The 25,452-nt window shown below is 38.7% G+C and overlaps 1 protein-coding gene across 1 annotated transcript in view; it reads right to left on the bottom strand.

Moving 5' to 3' along the window:
- The window catches only part of LOC138768570 (uncharacterized), a 137,425-nt gene that overhangs the window by 19,333 nt on the left and 92,640 nt on the right, over nucleotides 1–25,452 (bottom strand). The window contains exons 54-56 of the mRNA XM_069946482.1: nucleotides 20,078–21,307; nucleotides 19,745–19,792; nucleotides 19,276–19,296 (exon numbers count right to left, since the gene is read on the bottom strand). Of these exons, the coding sequence (XP_069802583.1) occupies nucleotides 19,276–19,296; nucleotides 19,745–19,792; nucleotides 20,078–21,307 (1,299 nt within the window). The remainder of the gene's footprint in view (nucleotides 1–19,275; nucleotides 19,297–19,744; nucleotides 19,793–20,077; nucleotides 21,308–25,452) is intronic.

Here is a 25,452-nt window from a genome sequence, read left to right as displayed (position 1 = left end):
CTGCTAGTACTGTAATATACTGTCATAGTACCACTATTACTGCTAGTACTGTAATATACTGCCATAGTACCACTATTACTGCTAGTACTGTAATATACTGTCATATTACCACTATTACTGCTAGTACTGTAATATACTGTCATAGTACCACTATTACTGCTAGTACTGTAATATACTGTCATAGTACCACTATTACTGCTACTACTGTAATATACTGTCATAGTACCACTATTACTGCTAGTACTGTAATATACTGTCATAGTACCACTATTACTGCTAGTACTGTAATATACTGCCATAGTACCACTATTACTGCTTCTACTGTAATAATACTGTCATAGTACCACTATTACTGCTAATACTGTAATATACTGTCATAGTACCACTATTACTGCTAGTACTGTAATATACTGCCATAGTACCACTATTACTGCTAGTACTGTAATATACTGTCATAGTACCACTATTACTGCTGCTAGTACTGTAATATACTGTCATAGTACCACTATTACTACAGCTAGTACTGTAATATACTGTCATAGTACCACTATTACTGCTGCTAGTACTGTAATATACTGTCATAGTACCACTATTACTACTGCTAGTACTGTAATATACTGCCATAGTACCACTATTACTGCTAGTACTGTAATATACTGCCATAGTACCACTATTACTGCTAGTATTGTAATATACTGTCATATTACCACTATTACTGCTAGTACTGTAATATACTGTCATAGTACCACTATTACTGCTAGTACTGTAATATACTGCCATAGTACCACTATTACTGCTACTACTGTAATATACTGTCATAGTACCACTATTACTGCTGCTAGTACTGTAATATACTGTCATAGTACCACTATTACTGCTAGTACTGTAATATACTGCCATAGTACCACTATTACTGCTAGTACTGTAATATACTGTCATATTACCACTATTACTGCTAGTACTGTAATATACTGTCATAGTACCACTATTACTGCTAGTACTGTAATATACTGCCATAGTACCACTATTACTGCTAGTACTGTAATATACTGTCATAGTACCACTATTACTGCTACTACTGTAATATACTGTCATAGTACCACTATTACTGCTAGTACTGTAATATACTGTCATAGTACCACTATTACTGCTAGTACTGTAATATACTGCCATAGTACCACTATTACTGCTTCTACTGTAATATACTGTCATAGTACCACTATTACTGCTAGTACTGTAATATACTGTCATAGTACCACTATTACTACAGCTAGTACTGTAATATACTGCCATAGTACCACTATTACTGCTAGTACTGTAATATACTGTCATAGTACCACTATTACTGCTAGTACTGTAATATACTGTCATAGTACCACTATTACTGCTGCTAGTACTGTAATATACTGTCATAGTACCACTATTACTGCTGCTAGTACTGTAATATACTGTCATAGTACCACTATTACTGCTAGTACTGTAATATACTGTCATAGTACCACTATTACTGCTAGTACTGTAATATACTGTCATATTACCACTATTACAGCTAGTACTGTAATATACTGCCATAGTACCACTATTACTGCTTCTACTGTAATATACTGTCATAGTACCACTATTACTGCTAGTACTGTAATATACTGTCATAGTACCACTATTACTGCTACTGCTGTAATATACTGTCATAGTACCACTATTACTGCTGCTAGTACTGTAATATACTGTCATAGTACCACTATTACTGCTAGTACTGTAATATACTGCCATAGTACCACTATTACTGCTAGTACTGTAATATACTGTCATATTACCAATATTACTGCTAGTACTGTAATATACTGTCATAGTACCACTATTACTGCTAGTACTGTAATATACTGCCATAGTACCACTATTACTGCTACTACTGTAATATACTGTCATAGTACCACTATTACTGCTAGTACTGTAATATACTGTCATAGTACCACTATTACTACTGCTACTGTAATATACTGTCATAGTACCACTATTACTGCTCGTACTGTAATATACTGCCATAGTACCACTATTACTGCTAGTACTGTAATATACTGTCATAGTACCACTATTACTACTGCTAGTACTGTAATATACTGCCATAGTACCACTATTACTGCTAGTACTGTAATATACTGTCATAGTACCACTATTACTGCTACTACTGTAATATACTGTCATAGTACCACTATTACTACTGCTAGTACTGTAATATACTGTCATAGTACCACTATTACTGCTACTACTGTAATATACTGTCATAGTACCACTATTACTACTAGTACTGTAATATACTGTCATAGTACCACTATTACTGCTGCTAGTACTGTAATATACTGTAATAGTACCACTATTACTACTGCTAGTACTGTAATATACTGTCATAGTACCACTATTACTACTGCTAGTACTGTAATATACTGTTATAGTACCACTATTACTACTGCTAGTACTGTAATATACTGTCATAGTACCACTATTACTACTGCTAGTACTGTAATATACTGTCATAGTACCACTATTACTGCTAGTACTGTAATATACTGTCATAGTACCACTATTACTGCTACTACTGTAATATACTGTCATAGTACCACTATTACTACTGCTACTGTAATATACTGTCATAGTACCAATATTACTGCTACTACTGTAATATACTGTCATAATACCACTATTACTACTGCTAGTACTGTAATATACTGTCATAGTACCACTATTACTGCTAGTACTGTAATATACTGCCATAGCACCACTATTACTGCTAGTACTGTAATATACTGTCATAGTACCACTATTACTACTAGTACTGTAATATACTGTCATAGTACCACTATTACTGCTGCTAGTACTGTAATATACTGTCATAGTACCACTATTACTACTGCTAGTACTGTAATATACTGTCATAGTACCACTATTACTGCTAGTACTGTAATATACTGCCATAGTACCACTATTACTGCTAGTACTGTAATATACTGTCATAGTACCACTATTACTGCTAGTACTGTAATATACTGTCATAGTACCACTATTACTGCTAGTACTGTAATATACTGTCATAGTACCACTATTACTGCTGCTAGTACTGTAATATACTGTCATAGTACCACTATTACTACTGCTAGTACTGTAATATACTGTCATAGTACCACTACTACTACTGCTAGTACTGTAATATACTGTCATAGTACCACTATTACTGCTAGTACTGTAATATACTGTCATAGTACCACTATTACTGCTACTACTGTAATATACTGTCATAGTACCACTATTACTGCTACTACTGTAATATACTGTCATAGTACCACTATTACTACTGCTAGTACTGTAATATACTGTCATAGTACCACTATTACTGCTAGTACTGTAATATACTGTCATAGTACCACTATTACTACTAGTACTGTAATATACTGTCATAGTACCACTATTACTGCTGCTAGTACTGTAATATACTGTCATAGTACCACTATTACTACTGCTAGTACTGTAATATACTGTCATAGTACCACTATTACTACTGCTAGTACTGTAATATACTGTCATAGTACCACTATTACTACTGCTAGTACTGTAATATACTGTCATAGTACCACTATTACTGCTAGTACTGTAATATACTGTCATAGTACCACTATTACTACTGCTAGTACTGTAATATACTGTCATAGTACCACTATTACTGCTAGTACTGTAATATACTGTCATAGTACCACTATTACTGCTAGTACTGTAATATACTGTCATATTACCACTATTACTGCTGCTAGTACTGTAATATACTGTCATAGTACCACTATTACTGCTCGTACTGTAATATACTGTCATAGTACCACTATTACTGCTGCTAGAACTGTAATATACTGTCATAGTACCACTATAACTACTGCCAGTACTGTAATATACTGTCATAGTACCACTATTACTGCTACTACTGTATTATACTGTCATAGTACCACTATTACTGCTAGTACTGTAATATACTGCCATAGTACCACTATTACTGCTACTACTGTAATATACTGTCATAGTACCACTATTACTGCTAGTACTGTAATATACTGTCATAGTACCACTATTACTGCTAGTACTGTAATATACTGTCATAGTACCACTATTACTGCTACTACTGTAATATACTGTCATAGTACCACTATTACTACAGCTAGTACTGTAATATACTGTCATAGTACCACTATTACTACAGCTAGTACTGTAATATACTGTCATAGTACCACTATTACTGCTAGTACTGTAATATACTGTCATAGTACCACTATTACTGCTAGTACTGTAATATACTGCCATATTACCACTATTACTGCTACTACTGTAATATACTGTCATAGTACCACTATTACTGCTAGTACTGTAATATACTGTCATAGTACCACTATTACTGCTAGTATTGTAATATACTGTCATAGTACCACTATTACTGCTACTACTGTAATATACTGCCATAGTACCACTATTACTGCTAGTACTGTAATATATTGTCATAGTACCACTATTACTGCTGCTAGTACTGTAATATACTGTCATAGTACCACTATTACTGCTAGTACTGTAATATACTGCCATAGTACCACTATTACTGCTAGTACTGTAATATACTGTCATATTACCACTATTACTGCTAGTACTGTAATATACTGTCATAGTACCACTATTACTGCTACTACTGTAATATACTGCCATAGTACCACTATTACTACTGCTAGTACTGTAATATACTGTCATAGTACCACTATTACTGCTACTACTGTATATACTGTCATAGTACCACTATTACTACAGCTAGTACTGTAATATACTGTCCATAGTACCACTATTACTACTGCTAGTACTGTAATATACTGTCATAGTACCACTATTACTGCTAGTACTGTATATACTGTCATAGTACCACTATTACTGCTAGTACTGTAATATACTGTCATAGTTACCACTATTACTGCTACTACTGTAATATACTGTCATAGTACCACTATTACTACTGCTAGTACTGTAATATACTGTCATAGTACCACTATTACTGCTAGTACTGTAATATACTGCCATAGTACCACTATTACTGCTAGGTACTGTAATATACTGTCATAGTACCACTATTACTACTAGTACTGTAATATACTGTCATAGTACCACCTATTACTGCTATACTGTAATATACTGCCATAGTACCACTATTACTACTGCTAGTTACTGTAATATACTGTCATAGTACCACTATTACTGCTACTACTGTAATATACTGCCATAGTACCACTATTACTACTGCTAGTACTTAACTATACTGTCATAGTACCACTATTACTGCTAGTACTGTAATATACTGTCATAGTACCACTATTACTGCTAGTACTGTAATATACTGTCATAGTACCACTATTACTGCTAGTACTGTAATATACTGTCATAGTACCACTATTATGCTAGTACTGTAATATACTGTCATAGTACCACTATTACTGCTAGTACTGTAATATACTGTCATAGTACCACTATTACTGCTAGTACTGTAATATACTGTCATAGTACCACTATTACTGCTACTACTGTAATATACTGCCTAGTAACCACTATTAATACTGGCTAGTACTGTAATATACTGTCATAGTACCACTATACTGCTACTACTGTAATATACTGCCATAGTACCACTATTACTACTGCTAGTACTGTAATATACTGTCATAGTACCCCCTATTACTGCTACTGTAATATACTGTCATAGTACCACTATTACTGCTACTGTAATATACTGTCATAGTACCACTATTACTGCTAGTACTGTAATATACTGTCATAGTACCACTATACTGCTTTAGTACTGTAATATACTGTCATAGTACCACTATTACTGCTAGTACTGTTAATATACTGTCATAGTACACTATTACTGCTACTACTGTAATATACTGCCATTAGTACCAATATTACTACTGCTAGTACGGTAAGTATACTGTCATAGTACCACTATTACTTGCTACTGTAATATACTGTCAATAGTACCACTATTACTGCTACTGTAGTATAACTGTCATAGTACCACTATTACTGCTAGTACTGTAATATACTGTCATAGTACCACTATTACTGCTAGTACTGTAATATACTGTCATAGTACTACTATTACTACTTCTAGTACTGTATAATACTGTCATAGTACCCACTATTACTGCTAGTACTGTAATATACTGCCATAGTACCACTATTACTGCTAGTACTGTAATATACTGTCATAGTACCACTATTACTACTGCTAGTACTGTAATATACTGTCATAGTACCACTATTACTGCTAGTACTGTAATATACTGTCATAGTACCACTATTACTGCTAGTACTGTAATATACTGTCATAGTACCACTATTACTGCTACTACTGTAATATACTGCCATAGTACCACTATTACTGCTACTACTGTAATATACTGTCATAGTACCACTATTACTACTGCTACTGTAAATATACTGTCATTAGTACCCACTATACTGCTACTACTGTAATATACTGCCATAGTACCACTATTACTGCTTACTACTGTAATATACTGTCATAGTACCACTATTACTGCTACTAACTGTAATATACTGCCATACTACCACTATTAATGCTCGTACTGTAATATACTGCCATAGTACCACTATTATACTGCTAGTACTGTATATACTGTCATAGTACCCACTATTACTGACTAGCTAGTACTGTAATATACTGTCATTAGTACCACTATTACTGCTAGTACTGTAATATACTGTCATAGTACCACTATTACTGCTACTACTGTAATATACTGTCATAGTACCACTATTACTGCTGCTACTGTAATATACTGCCATAGTACCACTATTACTGCTAGTACTGTAATATACTGTCATAGTACCACTATTACTGCTACTACTGTAATATACTGCCATAGTACCACTATTACTACTGCTAGTACTGTAATATACTGCCATAGTACCACTATTACTGCTAGTACTGTAATATACTGCCATAGTACCACTAGTACTGTAATATACTGCCATAGTTACCACTAGCTAGTACTGTAATATACTGTCATAGTACCACTATTACTGCTAGTACTGTAATATACTGTCATAGTACCACTATTACTGCTACTAGACTGTAATATACTGTCATAGTACCACTATTACTACTGCTAGTACTGTAATATACTGTCATAGTAACACTATTACTGCTACTGTAATATACTGCCATAGTACCACTATTACTGCTACGTAGTATCTGTCATAGTACCACTATTACTGCTAGACGTAATATACTGTCATAGTACCACTATTACTGCTAGTACTGTATATACTGTCATAGTACACTATTACTGCTTCTAGTACTGTAAAATATACTGTCATAGTAACCACTATTACTCTGCTAGTAATGTAATATACTGTCATAGTACCACTATTACTGCTAGTACTGTAATATACTGTCATAGTACCACTATTACTGCCTAGCTACTGTAATATACTGTCATAGTACCACTATTACTGCTACTACTGTAATATACTGTCATAGTACCACTATTACTGCTAGTACTGTAATATACTGTCATAGTACCACTATTACACTGCTAGTACTGTAATATACTGTCATAGTACCACTATTACTGCTAGTACTGTAATATACTGTCATAGTACCACTATTTACTATGCTACGTACTGTAATATACTGTCATAGTACCACTATTACTACTGCTAGTACTGTAATATACTGTCATAGTACCACTATTACTACTGCTAGTACTGTAATATACTGTCATAGTACCCACTATTACTACTGCTAGTACTGTAATATACTGTCATAGTACCACTATTACTGCTAGTACTGTAATATACTGTCATAGTACCACTATTACTGCTAGTACTGTAATATACTGTCATAGTACCACTATTACTGCTAGTACTGTAATATACTGTCATAGTACCACTATTACTGCTACTACTGTAATATACTGCCATAGTACCACTATTACTACTGCTAGTACTGTAATATACTGTCATAGTACCACTATTACTGCTACTACTGTAATATACTGCCATAGTACCACTATTACTACTGCTAGTACTGTAATATACTGTCATAGTACCACTATTACTGCTACTGTAATATACTGTCATAGTACCACTATTACTGCTACTGTAATATACTGTCATAGTACCACTATTACTGCTAGTACTGTAATATACTGTCATAGTACCACTATTACTGCTAGTACTGTAATATACTGTCATAGTACCACTATTACTGCTAGTACTGTAATATACTGTCATAGTACCACTATTACTGCTACTACTGTAATATACTGCCATAGTACCACTATTACTACTGCTAGTACTGTAATATACTGTCATAGTACCACTATTACTGCTACTGTAATATACTGTCATAGTACCACTATTACTGCTACTGTAGTATACTGTCATAGTACCACTATTACTGCTAGTACTGTAATATACTGTCATAGTACCACTATTACTGCTAGTACTGTAATATACTGTCATAGTACTACTATTACTACTTCTAGTACTGTAATATACTGTCATAGTACCACTATTACTGCTAGTACTGTAATATACTGCCATAGTACCACTATTACTGCTAGTACTGTAATATACTGTCATAGTACCACTATTACTACTGCTAGTACTGTAATATACTGTCATAGTACCACTATTACTGCTAGTACTGTAATATACTGTCATAGTACCACTATTACTGCTAGTACTGTAATATACTGTCATAGTACCACTATTACTGCTACTACTGTAATATACTGCCATAGTACCACTATTACTGCTACTACTGTAATATACTGTCATAGTACCACTATTACTACTGCTACTGTAATATACTGTCATAGTACCACTATTACTGCTACTACTGTAATATACTGCCATAGTACCACTATTACTGCTACTACTGTAATATACTGTCATAGTACCACTATTACTGCTACTACTGTAATATACTGCCATACTACCACTATTACTGCTCGTACTGTAATATACTGCCATAGTACCACTATTACTACTGCTAGTACTGTAATATACTGTGATAGTACCACTATTACTGCTAGTACTGTAATATACTGTGATAGTACCACTATTACTACTGCTAGTACTGTAATATACTGTCATAGTACCACTATTACTGCTACTACTGTAATATACTGTCATAGTACCACTATTACTGCTGCTAGTACTGTAATATACTGTCATAGTACCACTATTACTACAGCTAGTACTGTAATATACTGTCATAGTACCACTATTACTGCTAGTACTGTAATATACTGTCATAGTACCACTATTACTGCTACTACTGTAATATACTGTCATAGTACCACTATTACTGCTGCTACTGTAATATACTGCCATAGTACCACTATTACTGCTAGTACTGTAATATACTGTCATAGTACCACTATTACTACTGCTAGTACTGTAATATACTGCCATAGTACCACTATTACTGCTAGTACTGTAATATACTGCCATAGTACCACTAGTACTGTAATATACTGCCATAGTACCACTAGTACTGTAATATACTGTCATAGTACCACTATTACTGCTACTACTGTATTATACTGTCATAGTACCACTATTACTGCTACTGCTGTAATATACTGTCATAGTACCACTATTACTGCTAGTACTGTAATATACTGTCATAGTAACACTAGTACTGTAATATACTGCCATAGTACCACTAGTACTGTAATATACTGCCATAGTACCACTAGTACTGTAATATACTGTCATAGTACCACTATTACTGCTACTACTGTATTATACTGTCATAGTACCACTATTACTGCTAGTACTGTAATATACTGTCATAGTACCACTATTACTGCTGCTAGTACTGTAATATACTGTCATAGTACCACTATTACTGCTGCCAGTACTGTAATATACTGTCATAGTACCACTATTACTGCTACTACTGTATTATACTGTCATAGTACCACTATTACTGCTACTACTGTATTATACTGTCATAGTACCACTATTACTGCTACTGCTGTAATATACTGTCATAGTACCACTATTACTGCTAGTACTGTAATATACTGTCATAGTACCACTAGTACTGTAATATACTGCCATAGTACCACTAGTACTGCAATATACTGTCATAGTACCACTATTACTGCTAGTACTGTAATATACTGTCATAGTACCACTATTACTGCTACTACTGTAATATACTGTCATAGTACCACTATTACTACAGCTAGTACTGTAATATACTGTCATAGTACCACTATTACTACAGCTAGTACTGTAATATACTGTCATAGTACCACTATTACTGCTAGTACTGTAATATACTGCCATAGTACCACTATTACTGCTACTACTGTAATATACTGTCATAGTACCACTATTACTGCTAGTACTGTAATATACTGTCATAGTACCAGTATTACTGCTAGTATTGTAATATACTGTCATAGTACCACTATTACTGCTACTACTGTAATATACTGTCATAGTACCACTATTACTACTGCTACTGTAATATACTGTCATAGTACCACTATTACTGCTAATACTGTAATATACTGTCATAGTACCACTATTACTGCTACTACTGTAATATACTGTCATAGTACCACTATTACTACAGCTAGTACTGTAATATACTGTCATAGTACCACTATTACTACAGCTAGTACTGTAATATACTGTCATAGTACCACTATTACTGTTAGTACTGTAATATACTGCCATAGTACCACTATTACTGCTACTACTGTAATATACTGCCATAGTACCACTATTACTGCTAGTACTGTAATATACTGTCATAGTACCACTATTACTGCTACTACTGTAATATACTGCCATACTACCACTATTACTGCTCGTACTGTAATATACTGCCATAGTACCACTATTACTACTGCTAGTACTGTAATATACTGCCATAGTACCACTATTACTGCTAGTACTGTAATATACTGCCATAGTACCACTAGTACTGTAATATACTGTCATAGTACCACTATTACTGCTACTACTGTATTATACTGTCATAGTACCACTATTACTACTAGTACTGTAATATACTGTCATAGTACCACTATTACTGCTACTACTGTAATATACTGTCATAGTACCACTATTACTACAGCTAGTACTGTAATATACGGTCATAGTACCACTATTACTACAGCTAGTACTGTAATATACTGTCATAGTACCACTATTACTGTTAGTACTGTAATATACTGCCATAGTACCACTATTACTGCTACTACTGTAATATACTGCCATAGTACCACTATTACTGCTAGTACTGTAATATACTGTCATAGTACCACTATTACTGCTACTACTGTAATATACTGCCATACTACCACTATTACTGCTCGTACTGTAATATACTGCCATAGTACCACTATTACTACTGCTAGTACTGTAATATACTGCCATAGTACCACTATTACTGCTAGTACTGTAATATACTGCCATAGTACCACTAGTACTGTAATATACTGTCATAGTACCACTATTACTGCTACTACTGTATTATACTGTCATAGTACCACTATTACTACTAGTACTGTAATATACTGTCATATTACCACTATTACAGCTAGTACTGTAATATACTGCCATAGTACCACTATTACTGCTGCTACTACTGTATTATACTGTCATAGTACCACTATTACTGCTAGTATTGTAATATACTGTCATAGTACCACTAGTACTGTAATATACTGCCATAGTACCACTAGTACTGTAATATACTGTCATAGTACCACTATTACTGCTACTACTGTATTATACTGTCATAGTACCACTATTACTGCTAGTACTGTAATATACTGTCATAGTACCACTAGTACTGTAATATACTGCCATAGTACCACTAGTACTGTAATATACTGCCATAGTACCACTAGTACTGTAATATACTGTCATAGTACCACTATTACTGCTAGTACTGTAATATACTGTCATAGTACCACTATTACTGCTAGTACTGTAATATACTGCCATACTACCACTATTACTGCTACTACTGTAATATACTGTCATAGTACCACTATTACTGCTACTACTGTAATATACTGCCATACTACCACTATTACTACAGCTAGTACTGTAATATACTGTCATAGTACCACTATTACTGCTAGTACTGTAATATACTGTCATAGTACCACTATTACTGCTAGTACTGTAATATACTGTCATAGTACCACTATTACTGCTACTACTGTAATATACTGTCATAGTACCACTATTACTGCTAATACTGTAATATACTGTCATAGTACCACTATTACTGCTACTGTAATATACTGCCATAGTACCACTATTACTGCTAGTACTGTAATATACTGTCATAGTACCACTATTACTGCTACTGTAATATACTGTCATAGTACCACTATTACTGCTGCTACTGTAATATACTGTCATAGTACCACTATTACTACAGCTAGTACTGTAATATACTGTCATAGTACCACTATTACTGCTAATACTGTAATATACTGTCATAGTACCACTATTACTGCTACTGTAATATACTGTCATAGTACCACTATTACTACAGCTAGTACTGTAATATACTGCCATAGTACCACTATTACTGCTAGTACTGTAATATACTGTCATAGTACCACTATTACTGCTAGTACTGTAATATACGGTCATAGTACCACTATTACTGCTAGTACTGTAATATACTGTCATAGTACCACTATTACTGCTGCTAGTACTGTAATATACTGTCATAGTACCACTATTACTGCTAGTACTGTAATATACTGTCATATTACCACTATTACTGCTAGTATTGTAATATACTGTTATAGTACCACTATTACTACTGCTACTGTAATATACTGTCATAGTACCACTATTACTGCTGCTAGTACTGTAATATACTGTCATAGTACCACTATTACTGCTAGTACTGTAATATACTGTCATATTACCACTATTACTGCTAGTATTGTAATATACTGTTATAGTACCACTATTACTACTGCTACTGTAATATACTGTCATAGTACCACTATTACTACTGCTACTGTAATATACTGTCATAGTACCACTATTACTACTGCTAGTACTGTAATATACTGTCATAGTACCACTATTACTACTAGTACTGTAATATACTGTCATAGTACCACTATTACTGCTAGTACTGTAATATACTGCCATAGTACCACTATTACTGCTACTACTGTAATATACTGTCATAGTACCACTATTACTACTAGTACTGTAATATACTGTCATAGTACCACTATTACTACAGCTAGTACTGTAATATACTGCCATAGTACCACTATTACTGCTAGTACTGTAATATACTGTCATAGTACCACTATTACTGCTCGTACTGTAATATACTGTCATAGTACCACTATTACTGCTACTACTGTAATATACTGTCATAGTACCACTATTACTACTGCTAGTACTGTAATATACTGTCATAGTACCACTATTACTGCTAGTACTGTAATATACTGTCATAGTACCACTATTACTGCTCGTACTGTAATATACTGCCATAGTACCACTATTACTGCTAGTACTGTAATATACTGCCATAGTACCACTATTACTACTGCTAGTACTGTAATATACTGCCATAGTACCACTATTACTGCTAGTACTGTAATATACTGTCATAGTACCACTATTACTGCTAGTACTGTAATATACTGTCATAGTACCACTAGTACTGTAATATACTGTCATAGTACCACTAGTACTGTAATATACTGCCATAGTACCACTATTACTGCTAGTACTGTAATATACTGCCATACTACCACTATTACTGCTAGTACTGTAATATACTGTCATAGTACCACTATTACTGCTACTACTGTAATATACTGTCATAGTACCACTATTACTACTGCTAGTACTGTAATATACTGTCATAGTACCACTATTACTGCTAGTACTGTAATATACTGTCATAGTACCACTATTACTGCTCGTACTGTAATATACTGCCATAGTACCACTATTACTGCTAGTACTGTAATATACTGCCATAGTACCACTATTACTACTGCTAGTACTGTAATATACTGCCATAGTACCACTATTACTGCTAGTACTGTAATATACTGTCATAGTACCACTATTACTGCTAGTACTGTAATATACTGTCATAGTACCACTAGTACTGTAATATACTGTCATAGTACCACTAGTACTGTAATATACTGCCATAGTACCACTATTACTGCTAGTACTGTAATATACTGCCATACTACCACTATTACTGCTAGTACTGTAATATACTGTCATAGTACCACTATTACTGCTAGTACTGTAATATACTGTCATAGTACCACTATTACTGCTCGTACTGTAATATACTGTCATAGTACCACTATTACTGCTAGTACTGTAATATACTGTTATAGTACCACTATTACTACAGCTAGTACTGTAATATACTGCCATAGTACCACTATTACTGCTACTACTGTAATATACTGCCATACTACCCCTATTACTGCGGCCGCTGATTGTTTACTCTCTCTATTGTTATCACAGTAACAGACTAACTAGGTTATGGTAATGGGGATTCTGACTCCGCACATGAAGTAATAATTGGATGGTAAATATTCATAAACCGTATAAAATACATTATAACTAAAATAAACTGAAAGGAATTAATAATTAAATGATGAGAAACAAACTAAACCATATTCCATCATAACAATTCAATAGGAATATAGTAAGCTAAGCCTAAGATGTATAGTGCGGTGTGAGGTGTGAGTATGGGAAATCCAATGTACAGACACTGGGCCCAGACATAAGATCAGCAATGTTTGGGCTCTGTGCTGGTTCTGTCAGACTGGGCCCAGACATAAGATCAGCAATGTATGGGCTCTGTGCTGGTTCCGTCAGACTGGGCCCAGACATAAGATCAGCAATGTATGGGCTCTGTGCTGGTTCTGTCAGACTGGGCCCAGACATAAGATCAGCAATGTATGGGCTCTGTGCTGGTTCTGTCAGACTGGGCCCAGACATAAGATCAGCAATGTATGGGCTCTGTGCTGGTTCTGTCAGACTGGGCCCAGACATAAGATCAGCAATGTATGGGCTCTGTGCTGGTTCTGTCAGACTGGGCCCAGACATAAGATCAGCAATGTATGGGCTCTGTGCTGGTTCCGTCAGACTGGGCCCAGACATAAGATCAGCAATGTATGGGCTCTGTGCTGGTTCTGTCAGACTGGGCCCAGACATAAGATCAGCAATGTATGGGCTCTGTGCTGGTTCTGTCAGACTGGGCCCAGACATAAGATCAGCAATGTATGGGCTCTGTGCTGGTTCCGTCAGACTGGGCCCAGACATAAGATCAGCAATGTTTGGGCTCTGTGCTGGTTCCGTCAGACTGGGCCCAGACATAAGATCAGCAATGTATGGGCTCTGTGCTGGTTCCGTCAGACTGGGCCCAGACATAAGATCAGCAATGTATGGGCTCTGTGCTGGTTCCGTCAGACTGGGCCCAGACATAAGATCAGCAATGTATGGGCTCTGTGCTGGTTCCGTCAGACTGGGCCCAGACATAAGATCAGCAATGTATGGGCTCTGTGCTGGTTCTGTCAGACTGGGCCCAGACATAAGATCAGCAATGTATGGGCTCTGTGCTGGGGGCTGCTCCATGATTGTCCCAGCTTGATTGGTTATTGGCAGTGTATTGGCTCATATATACTGTGCTGTGTAGGGGGATATTATTACTTTTCTTCTCACATGGTTCTATAGTGTATTCTGTATTGTACGCTGGCGGGTGTTGAGCCAGTTGATGTTCCCGCTCGGGACTTGTGTCACTATTTGGCACTTTATCTTACGGCACCTTATTTCGGTGCAGACTTTGATTACGAATGGGTCCAGTTTCCTATGTATCTTTTTGTCTGGTACCATATTCTTGTAGACTGGTGTATATTTATTTATATTTATTCATATATATTTTTGCATTGTTCTAATGTCCAATACCTGCAGTTTATTTACAATTTTGTACTTATAAGTCTGATTATTGATTATTTCTCCGATTATGATAGCAACATTATTTGTTAGAAGCCCCCTGATGCTTTATACCCGTTGAATATTTTTTGGGTTAACCTTAGATTTGTTGTCCCTTATGGGAATTTTTAAGTGTTTTTAATCATGTTTTCCTGTTTGTTTTTCCTTTTTTTTTTAATTACAATAAAATTATCCTTTTGTGATACAATTACAGTTTGTGGAGTGCACTATCCATTTGTGTCTGGTCTTTTTCTTTTTGTATCTACATGCACCTAGACACAGTTTCTCTTCAAGCAACCTCACTCCACACTATACAGTGTTAAGTCACTACAAGAGAGGACAAGTCAGGGATCATCCTAACCCACGCTGTGGACAAGAGGAACACAGTGCATTATAGTATCCACACAAAGTAAAGGGAACTGATCCGGATAGAGCAAAGTTGCTAGAAGCCTATGAACTCTGTCTCGCAGCGTGGGTGTAAGCAGGGAACCCTCAGCATTCCGCTCATCCCAGGTAACAAGGTCTGGGGCTTGTATCACCCTCTAGGACGGGTCACTCGACACTGCTGGGCAATAGGTGGTGCAAAGACCAAAGAGTCAAAACACAGGCACAAGTATTCTCTCTCTTCTCGAGTATTCTACTTCTACCTCTGAAGTTCCAGCAGAGCACAGTACTACTTAGGTTGGGACTCTCTCGACATCCTCCTGTCTACTCTTCTTATCCTCTTCTACCTTTGACAAAACACAGTCAGCATGGCTGTGTCACTCTCTCTACTCTCAGTACAGATCTGGACTGTAAAGTATTAAGTACCTTAACAAGACGAAAGTACACTGTGTTCTCCTGTATCAAGTATCTTCACAGTAAACAAGATTATATTTATTGTAATGGGACTCTGTGTTTCTTCACTAAGCACCGACACAGCAATCACTTCCTTAGGTCATCTCTGCTTTCTGTGGGTGGCAGTGCCAATAGTCCGCGTGGGTCATTACTCCACTCCAGACCACCATGATAATTGTCCAAGGGACCCCGCAACAGCCCAGCAGGTCACTACTCACAGGGGAACAAGGTATAGCCGGCCTCACTAAAAATAAAATCAGGTGTGCCACCATACCTGTGTGCCCAACCGGGACTGGCGTCACGACAGATTACCACCTGGCAGGGCTATACCTTGGCCTACCACTACATCTGTGGAGTAACGTTGTGCCAGCTAACCCGTGACTGGCCGGCCGGCCCTGCTCACCAGCAGTCACAACATCTCTATCTCTCTCACCAGTCTGATGTCGGGATCACACACAACGCTCCAGAATTCACACTGAATCCTCTTTGTGTTACAGACATTTTTCATTGCAGCTTTTGGTTCGGATTTAGAGATACATGTAACTTTTTATCCAGTGAGTAAAATCTGCAGAGAAAATTGTCTGTATTTCCTCAGGAGATACGGTATGTATGGATAGGACCATGGTGAGCCTCAGGTCTTCTACTCATCACTAACGCTGCAAGTGGACGTTTTCTAAAACCCGTTCATTGATTTGTCCTAGTCAGCTGATTGTATCTTTTTTGAGGCACAAAATATCATTCTTATCTGCCGTTCATGATCAGTATCTGCCGTACATGATCAGTATCTGCCGTACATCATCAGTATCTGCCATACATCATCAGTATCTGCCGTACAACATGGCTATCTGCTGTACATCATTGCTATCTGCCGTACATCATCGTTATCTGCTGAACATCATCATTATCTGCCGTACATCATCAGTATCTGCCGTACATCATCAGTATCTGCTGTACATCATTGCTATCTGCCGTACATCATCGTTATCTGCTGAACATCATCATTATCTGCCGTACATCATCGTTATCTGCCGTACAACATGGCTATCTGCTGTACATCATTGCTATCTGCCGTACATCATCAGTATCTGCCGTACATCATCAGTATCTGCCGTACATCATTGTTATCTGCCGTACATCATCGTTATCTGCCGTACATGATCAGTATCTGCCGTACATCATGGCTATCTGCCGTACATCATGGCTATCTGCCGTACATCATGGCTATCTGCCGTACATCATCGCTATCTGCCGTACATCATCGCTATCTGCCGTACATCATGGCTATCTGCCGTACATCATGGCTATCTGCCGTACATCATCAGTATCTGCCGTACATCATGGCTATCTGACGTACATCATCGTTATCTGCCATACATGATCAGTATCTGCCGTACATCATGGCTATCTGCCGTACATCATCGTTATCTGCCGTACATCATCGTTATCTGCTGAACATCATCGTTATCTGCCGTACATCATCGTTATCTGCCGTACATCATCAGTATCTGCCGTACATCATCGCTATCTGCCATACATCATCAGTATCTGCTGTACATCATCGCTATCTGCCGTACATCATCGCTATCTGCCATACATCATCAGTATCTGCTGTACATCATGGCTATCTGCTGTACATCATGGCTATCTGCCATACATTATCAGTATCTGCCGTACATCATGGCTATCTGCCGTACATCATGGCTATCTGCCGTACATCATGGCTATCTGCTGTACATCATCGCTATCTGCCGTACATCATGGCTATCTGCCGTACATCATCGCTATCTGCCGTACATCATCGTTATCGGCAGCGCAGTTAATTATGCCATGTAAAAGCACTGCAGACACCTCTCGCTGATCAGTGCTCAGTTTGTAGATACACCAAAGCTGACTTATATGACAATGCATCACTATAAACTGCTATTACTGTGGGGCACTCACTTAATAAGGCCTGCAGGGTCCCTCATTATTTAATACTCCTGATGGCAATTCACCTTCTCCAAGAAAAAACAACTATGTGCTGAAATGTTTCTGCATTGTCACTAACAACAAGATTCAGCCTGAAAGGGTTGGGGGGCGTCAGTGCTGCTTATCTTGGCTCTAGCAGCACATTATATACAGACATTGCTCCTTCTTATGAGATCGTCTGGAACTCGAAAAACCTTTTATATAGAATTGGTATCAGGTGACCTTGTTTCCCCCACATGAAGAGGAAATAATAATATAATCTTTCCTCAATTTGTTTTTTAAACATTGAAATTAGATAAAAATCAAAGACTTTTCCCCCCTAAAAATAAAACCTTGTCTCCCTGTGATGGTATAAAAGGCATCAATCCTGTAAATTACCTGAAGGTCCAACATTGACATCTAGAACAAGAGGAAAGAGAGGCGAGTTACATGGTGGCATCTGTTAGTTGTCTGATCTGGGGTGATAATCTCTGGGACACAACCCTCCAATCCGGCCCAATAAAGAGGCCAGGAGACCCTCAGCCCCTCCATTACTCTGATCACCAGGGGTCCTAGAGGTCAAACACGTAAAACATTGACTATTCGCCAATGAAAAGTCCTAGAGGGGCCTCAGGCCATATGGAGACCCCTATAGTGCGGCAACATTGGGATAAACTTATGGATTTACTGTTTTAGAGATCCACTGACCCTGCCCCACCGCTATGGTGTGTCCTCTATGGTAACCACATCACATGAATCCCGGAATGAAGCTGAATTCATCATCGTAATCATGAGAGAGGACCACCATAGAGGAAATGTCACAAACATACATGCACCATGGTAGAGTGACTAGAAATGGCATACTCACTCCACTTAAAGTTCATGGGGCTCGTACTGAATGGAATAGACCATGGACCTAAATGGAACATGGAAGGAACATCAGTTAGTTCATAGGAATGTTGTGTATCGGATGATTAGTTGCAATAGTACGGGAATATCTTCTTACCTAGAGAATGTATTAATTATCTTTACTTTAAAGAACAAAACTCATACGGTACATTGTGTTATGTTTGTCATAGGACATGAGGGCTGGAACACGACACAAGGATGTTCTATCTTATGAGTGGGTCATACTCCATCCCCTTGGATCCAGCCAACAAGACCTTCACGAGAGGAGAGGACAGATTATTATGGAGGTTACCTTTAAAGCAGGGAGCCGGCGATCCATAGGCCTTCTTCATGGTGTAGCCGATAGTGAGGAGTCCGAAGGGTTCTGTGGGATGCTGAATGGTATGAGTGCTAGAGCCAGGACCGGCGCTATATTCCGCCCAGGAAAATTCAGACCCTGGAAATTTCTTCCACACAAGTTTGTTAAGAGACTTTTTGCTGTCGAGCTGAACTCCCGGGACACTTGAGGTCTTGGCTATGATGACCCCCAGGTTTGTGTCAAACTGCTCTTCATCGATGAGACTATAGCTAGTGCCAAATAAATCAGTGTCCGGAATGCTGGTAAGGAATGAGCCGAACGATTTGCCGTCATATGTCCCACCACGACCATGAAGCATGACTTGGAGGCCATGGGGACTCTGGATGGAGAGAGGGGACGATAGAGTTAGGTTAACCAGAGTGGGATCTCCGGCGGCCACCTTTTTGGTGTTACTGACTGTCCCGGACTGGTATGTAATGGATGTTTTCTGAGAAGCCATGATGAAGGCCGTGTCATATTTCGATTGGAAGGACATGCCTGGGATAAGGAATGAGGTTCCCCACATCTCAGTGGGCATGAGTTGTTCATAGACATGGCTACAACCAATGTTATTCTCAGCACACGTGTGTCCGGCCATGACGGCCACCTTCTTGTTGGCCACCACCTTTGAACCTGAGAGGTCATCCTTACTCTGAATCTGATTGGTCTCAAATGGCTTCATGTTCAGGGTGAGTTTGTCTCCTTTTGAATATTTTTTCCCATTGAAGGTGACAGATCCCTTCAGGTAGATGTCAACAGATGTTGGTGCATCATGTGATGTGACAGAAAACTCTTTGAATTGATCCGTGGGTCCATTTGGAGGGGTGATGATATAATACTCTTGTCCCAGCTGAGATACAGGGTAGATTAAGGCCACGTCCCCACTGTCGTCCTTGTAATTTCTGGACATGACGGTGATATCGGCATCAGACTCGATCCTTACGGGATGTGTGTAATTTGCTGTCCCTCTCAGCTCTGTCTTTATGGTAATGGGAACTACCACAGTTTTTCCTTTATTGACTGTCACCTCCTTCTTAAAGTCGTGATCATTTAGACGAACTGAAACCCTGGCGGGGCCTAAGGGTGCGGTCAGTAAGATTTGTCTGTCAGGGAGAACATCAGTGATGGCGTTCTGTAAAAATGTTGTGAGGAACTCTCTTCCTGTGGCCGTTACTGGTCTGGAGCCTGTGGATACATATGGATACCATTATAACGCATGTACAGTATGTTATATAGAGCCATAAAACAGACATTTAACCTCAAGCTGGGGCGGAGAGGACGGCAAACTTGTTACCTAATATTGTGTTTCTTCTCTCAGCCAATCACATGTCTCCTTTGCTGCCCCTTCCCATCTACCCCTAATAACGTTTAGTAGGACAATACCCAGGAATCTGATACAAAGAAGGTTCAGCTGCAATACCAGGCATAGGCCATGGACAAGGGTGGCGCTGTGTCTATGAAAACATAGGCCTTTTATTATAATCCCGGATCCCCCCCCCCCCTTATGTGTAGAAGAAATGCGGAATGATCTAAACATCTTGCGGTATAAAATCTATCTAATCGTCCTGTGACCCTCCTCTTAGCGGCTGGCTCTGGTTTGCTGCTTTGCCTCATTCACAATCTATTTGATGCTCTTACAAATGATTAGAGAAGAAGGACAGAACAGGTGAATAAAAGAACATATAGATGAGAACTGCTCCTGCACGCTCCCCTGGAGGGGTCGTACACAGTCAGACGCCACTCTCATGTGCACATGTAGGAATATACAGCAGGGTTGCTGCCGGCCGCCTTACAATCCCCACCTGGGAGAACTTCAGTAAGTGACGGAAAAAGTGGTGGATTCCTGATGAAGAGGGGATTCTGGCCCTCGAAACGCGTAGCATATCAATAAAGTGTGATTTGACTCCAGAAGCCCTGAGCCGTCTCTCTTGTACGTTGGTGACGCCTGGACGGTTTTCAAATGAGGGTTTGGAACCAAGAGGAATCCACCACTTTCCTCTACAAGTGACAGGATCCAGGATCAGCCAGAAGTCAGGACGCCCCTTCTCATTCCATGGTCGCTTATTTATCTTACACGTTGGAGGAAACACGGGTTTAATAAAGGGGTAGTGAGGTGGGAGGCCAGCGGACTGGGACCACATACACCCTTGGTAACTGCCATGTGTATTACCATATCCTATGTGACCGCTACAGTACTACAGCTATACAGCACTGACCCTTTATATATGTGGTGTATGCATTGATGCTGAATGAGTTGTATACAAGGATTACTTTCATGCACTTGTCCCAGTAGTGAGGTCTCCCACCTCCTAGGTCTTGATTTTATTGTTTTGTGTTTTTTCTTTGTGATGGCATAAATAAAGTTTTGTTAATTTGAAATAAATTTGCAGTCCGTTATGACTATTATGCGGGATACACAGTACAATATAGCTGTTTCTTGTTTAGGTGGGTGCTGAGTACCAATTGCTTCATTTTTTCTTAGGATATTTTGCGACATTCTTCTAGGAATATAGGTGTTTTCATTAATAAAGGGGTAGTCCAGACAGGGAGAGTCTTTAGTTATATGTCCGAGGAGGGGGGTGTCTAACAAAACGAATCTGCACTTATGTTTGTAATTCCCCCCTCCCTGGGCAAATAACTATAGACTCCGTGTCCAGATCACTCCTTTAGATTAGACAATCTCCCCTGCTGATATGTCCCTATTGCACAGAAGATGCTGAGGAGGAAGGGATGTCTCTTATAGGGTGTCTCTTATAGTATGTCTCTTATAGTATGTCTCTTATAGGGTGTCTCTTATAGTATATGTCTCTTATAGTATGTCTCTTATAGTGTGTCTCTTATAGTATGTCTCTTATAGTATGTCTCTTATAGTGTGTCTCTTATAGTATGTCTCTTATAGCATGTCCCTTATAGTATGTCTCTTATAGTGTGTCTCTTATAGTGTGTCTCTTATAGTACGTCCCTTATAGTGTGTCTCTTATAGTACGTCCCTTTTAGTGTGTCCCTTATAGTATGTCTCTTATAGTACGTCCCTTATAGTATGTCTCTTATAGTGTGTCCCTTATGGTATGTCCCTTATAGTGTGTCTCTTATAGTACGTCCCTTTTAGTGTGTCCCTTATAGTACGTCCCTTATGGTGCGTCCCTTATAGTATGTCTCTTATAGTACGTCCCTTTTAGTGTATCCCTTATGGTACGTCCCTTATAGTATGTCTCTTATAGTATCTCTTATAGTGTGTCTCTTATAGTATGTCTCTTATAGTGTGTCTCTTATAGTACGTCTCTTATAGTACGTCTCTTATAGTGTGTCTCTTATAGTACGTCTCTTATAGTACGTCTCTTATAGTACGTCTCTTATAGTACGTCTCTTATAGTGTGTCTCTTATAGTATGTGTCTCTTATAGTATGTCTCTTATAGCATGTCCCTTATAGTATGTCCCTTATAGTGTGTCTCTTATAGTGTGTCTCTTATAGTGTGTCTCTTATAGTGTGTCTCTTATAGTGTGTCTCTTATAGTGTGTCTCTTATAGTATGTCTCTTATAGTGTGTCTCTTATAGTGTGTCTCTTATAGTATGTCTCTTATAGGGTGTCTCTTATAGTATGTCTCTTATAGCATGTCCCTTATAGTGTGTCTCTTATAGTATGTCTCTTATAGTATGTCCCTTATAGTGTGTCTCTTATAGTGTGTCTCTTTTAGTGTGTCTCCTATGGTACGTCCCTTATAGTATGTCTCTTATAGTACATCCCTTATGGTGCGTCCCTTATAGTGTGTCCCTTATGGTGCGTCCCATATGGTGTGTCCCTTATGGTGTGTCCCTTATGGTGCGTCCCATATGGTGTGTCCCTTATGGTGTGTCCCTTATGGTGCGTCCCTTATGGTGCGTCCCTTATGGTGTGTCCCTTATGGTGCGTCCCTTATGGTGTGTCCCTTATGGTGTGTCCCTTATGGTGCGTCCCTTATGGTGTGTCCCTTATGGTGCGTCCCTTATGGTGCGTCCCTTATGGTGCGTCCCTTATGGTGCGTCCCTTATAGTACGTCCCTTATGGTGCGTCCCTTATAGTACGTCCCTTATGGTGCGTCCCTTATGGTGCGTCCCTTATGGTGCGTCTCCTACCTTCTGTTTTTTGCTCTGGTGAGACCCTTAGGAGCACTGCCTGTCCCCAATTCATTAGAAAGAGGCGGTCCATCCGGGGTGGTTGGGCACTATGGGGGCGGGCAGTGCTCCTGCTTGTTACTGAATGCTGACATACTGTATGGAGTGTGACACCAGTTTAGTCTTTATTTCAAGTCTTAGCAGGTTCTGTGGATGACGGATGTAATACTACATTTTGCTCATTAGATGTCACTGTATGACTATTCTGTTCTAGTAAGCACAAGATAAAGTATGTAAGGGTTAAGTGCCTATGTAACTGATGTCTTTGCCACCTGCCTGAGATGAGGTTTGTCAGGTCTTCCTTAGGTCAACCAACCACTCTAAAGGTCACTCAGCTAAAGTAAAGCCCCTATTCCACGGGGCGACTATGAGGAGCAAACAGGTGCTATTGGCGCTCGTTTGCTCCTCGTTCCCCGCTCGCTGCCACAACTATTCCACGCGGCAGCAACCAGCGGGTGAGTGCGGGAGGGGCCACGGGGACCTGTGGGGGGGCTGCCCGGGTGATTGCTAGATCTTCTGGACAGCCCATAGAGGATAGTGGCGGTCTGCTGCCACCGCTCCTATTCCACAGAGTAACGGCTGCAGATCGCTGCTATATCAGTCGCTTGTTTTTCAACATGTTGAAAAACAAACGACTGCAACGATCAGCCGACATGAACGATGTCGGCTGATCGTTGCCTTCTATTCCACGGGACGATTATGAGCCATTTAGACTTGTGGAAACACAAGCTTTTCGCAACCTGATAGCGGGCGCCGTCTCTCGGTATTTGTTCCCTAGCCGTCACTATTTTTCCTGCCGTTCCGTACCCGCCTTGCACCAGCACGTGTCCCATGCTACCTAAGGATTTTGTATGTACTGATGTCCAAACACTGAAGCATCCTCCTTCTCCGGCTGATGGTGGTGTGGAACAGAAATTTGTGTGTAAAATGATGAGCGATGACGATGAGACACAGTTGCCAGCAAGGAAGGCTGTTGGTATGTCTAGTGGGCGGGAGGAGGAGCAGAGTGACAAAGTGTAAGAGGAGGTGGTGGACAACGAGTGACCCTACCTGGCCCAGTGTCATGTCTAGCGGGTAAAGCAGTGGCGATGTAGAGGCTTGTGTAGCACCGCAAAAGACAAGAAGAGGCAGTGGGGGGGCCGGAGGCAGAGGACAGTCCGTAGGGAGAAGGCAGGA

The sequence above is a fragment of the Dendropsophus ebraccatus genome, chromosome 12 (genome assembly GCF_027789765.1).
Source record: "Dendropsophus ebraccatus isolate aDenEbr1 chromosome 12, aDenEbr1.pat, whole genome shotgun sequence".
NCBI classification, from domain to species: Eukaryota; Metazoa; Chordata; class Amphibia; order Anura; family Hylidae; genus Dendropsophus; species Dendropsophus ebraccatus.
This window is presented reverse-complemented; position numbering and strand designations above follow the sequence as displayed.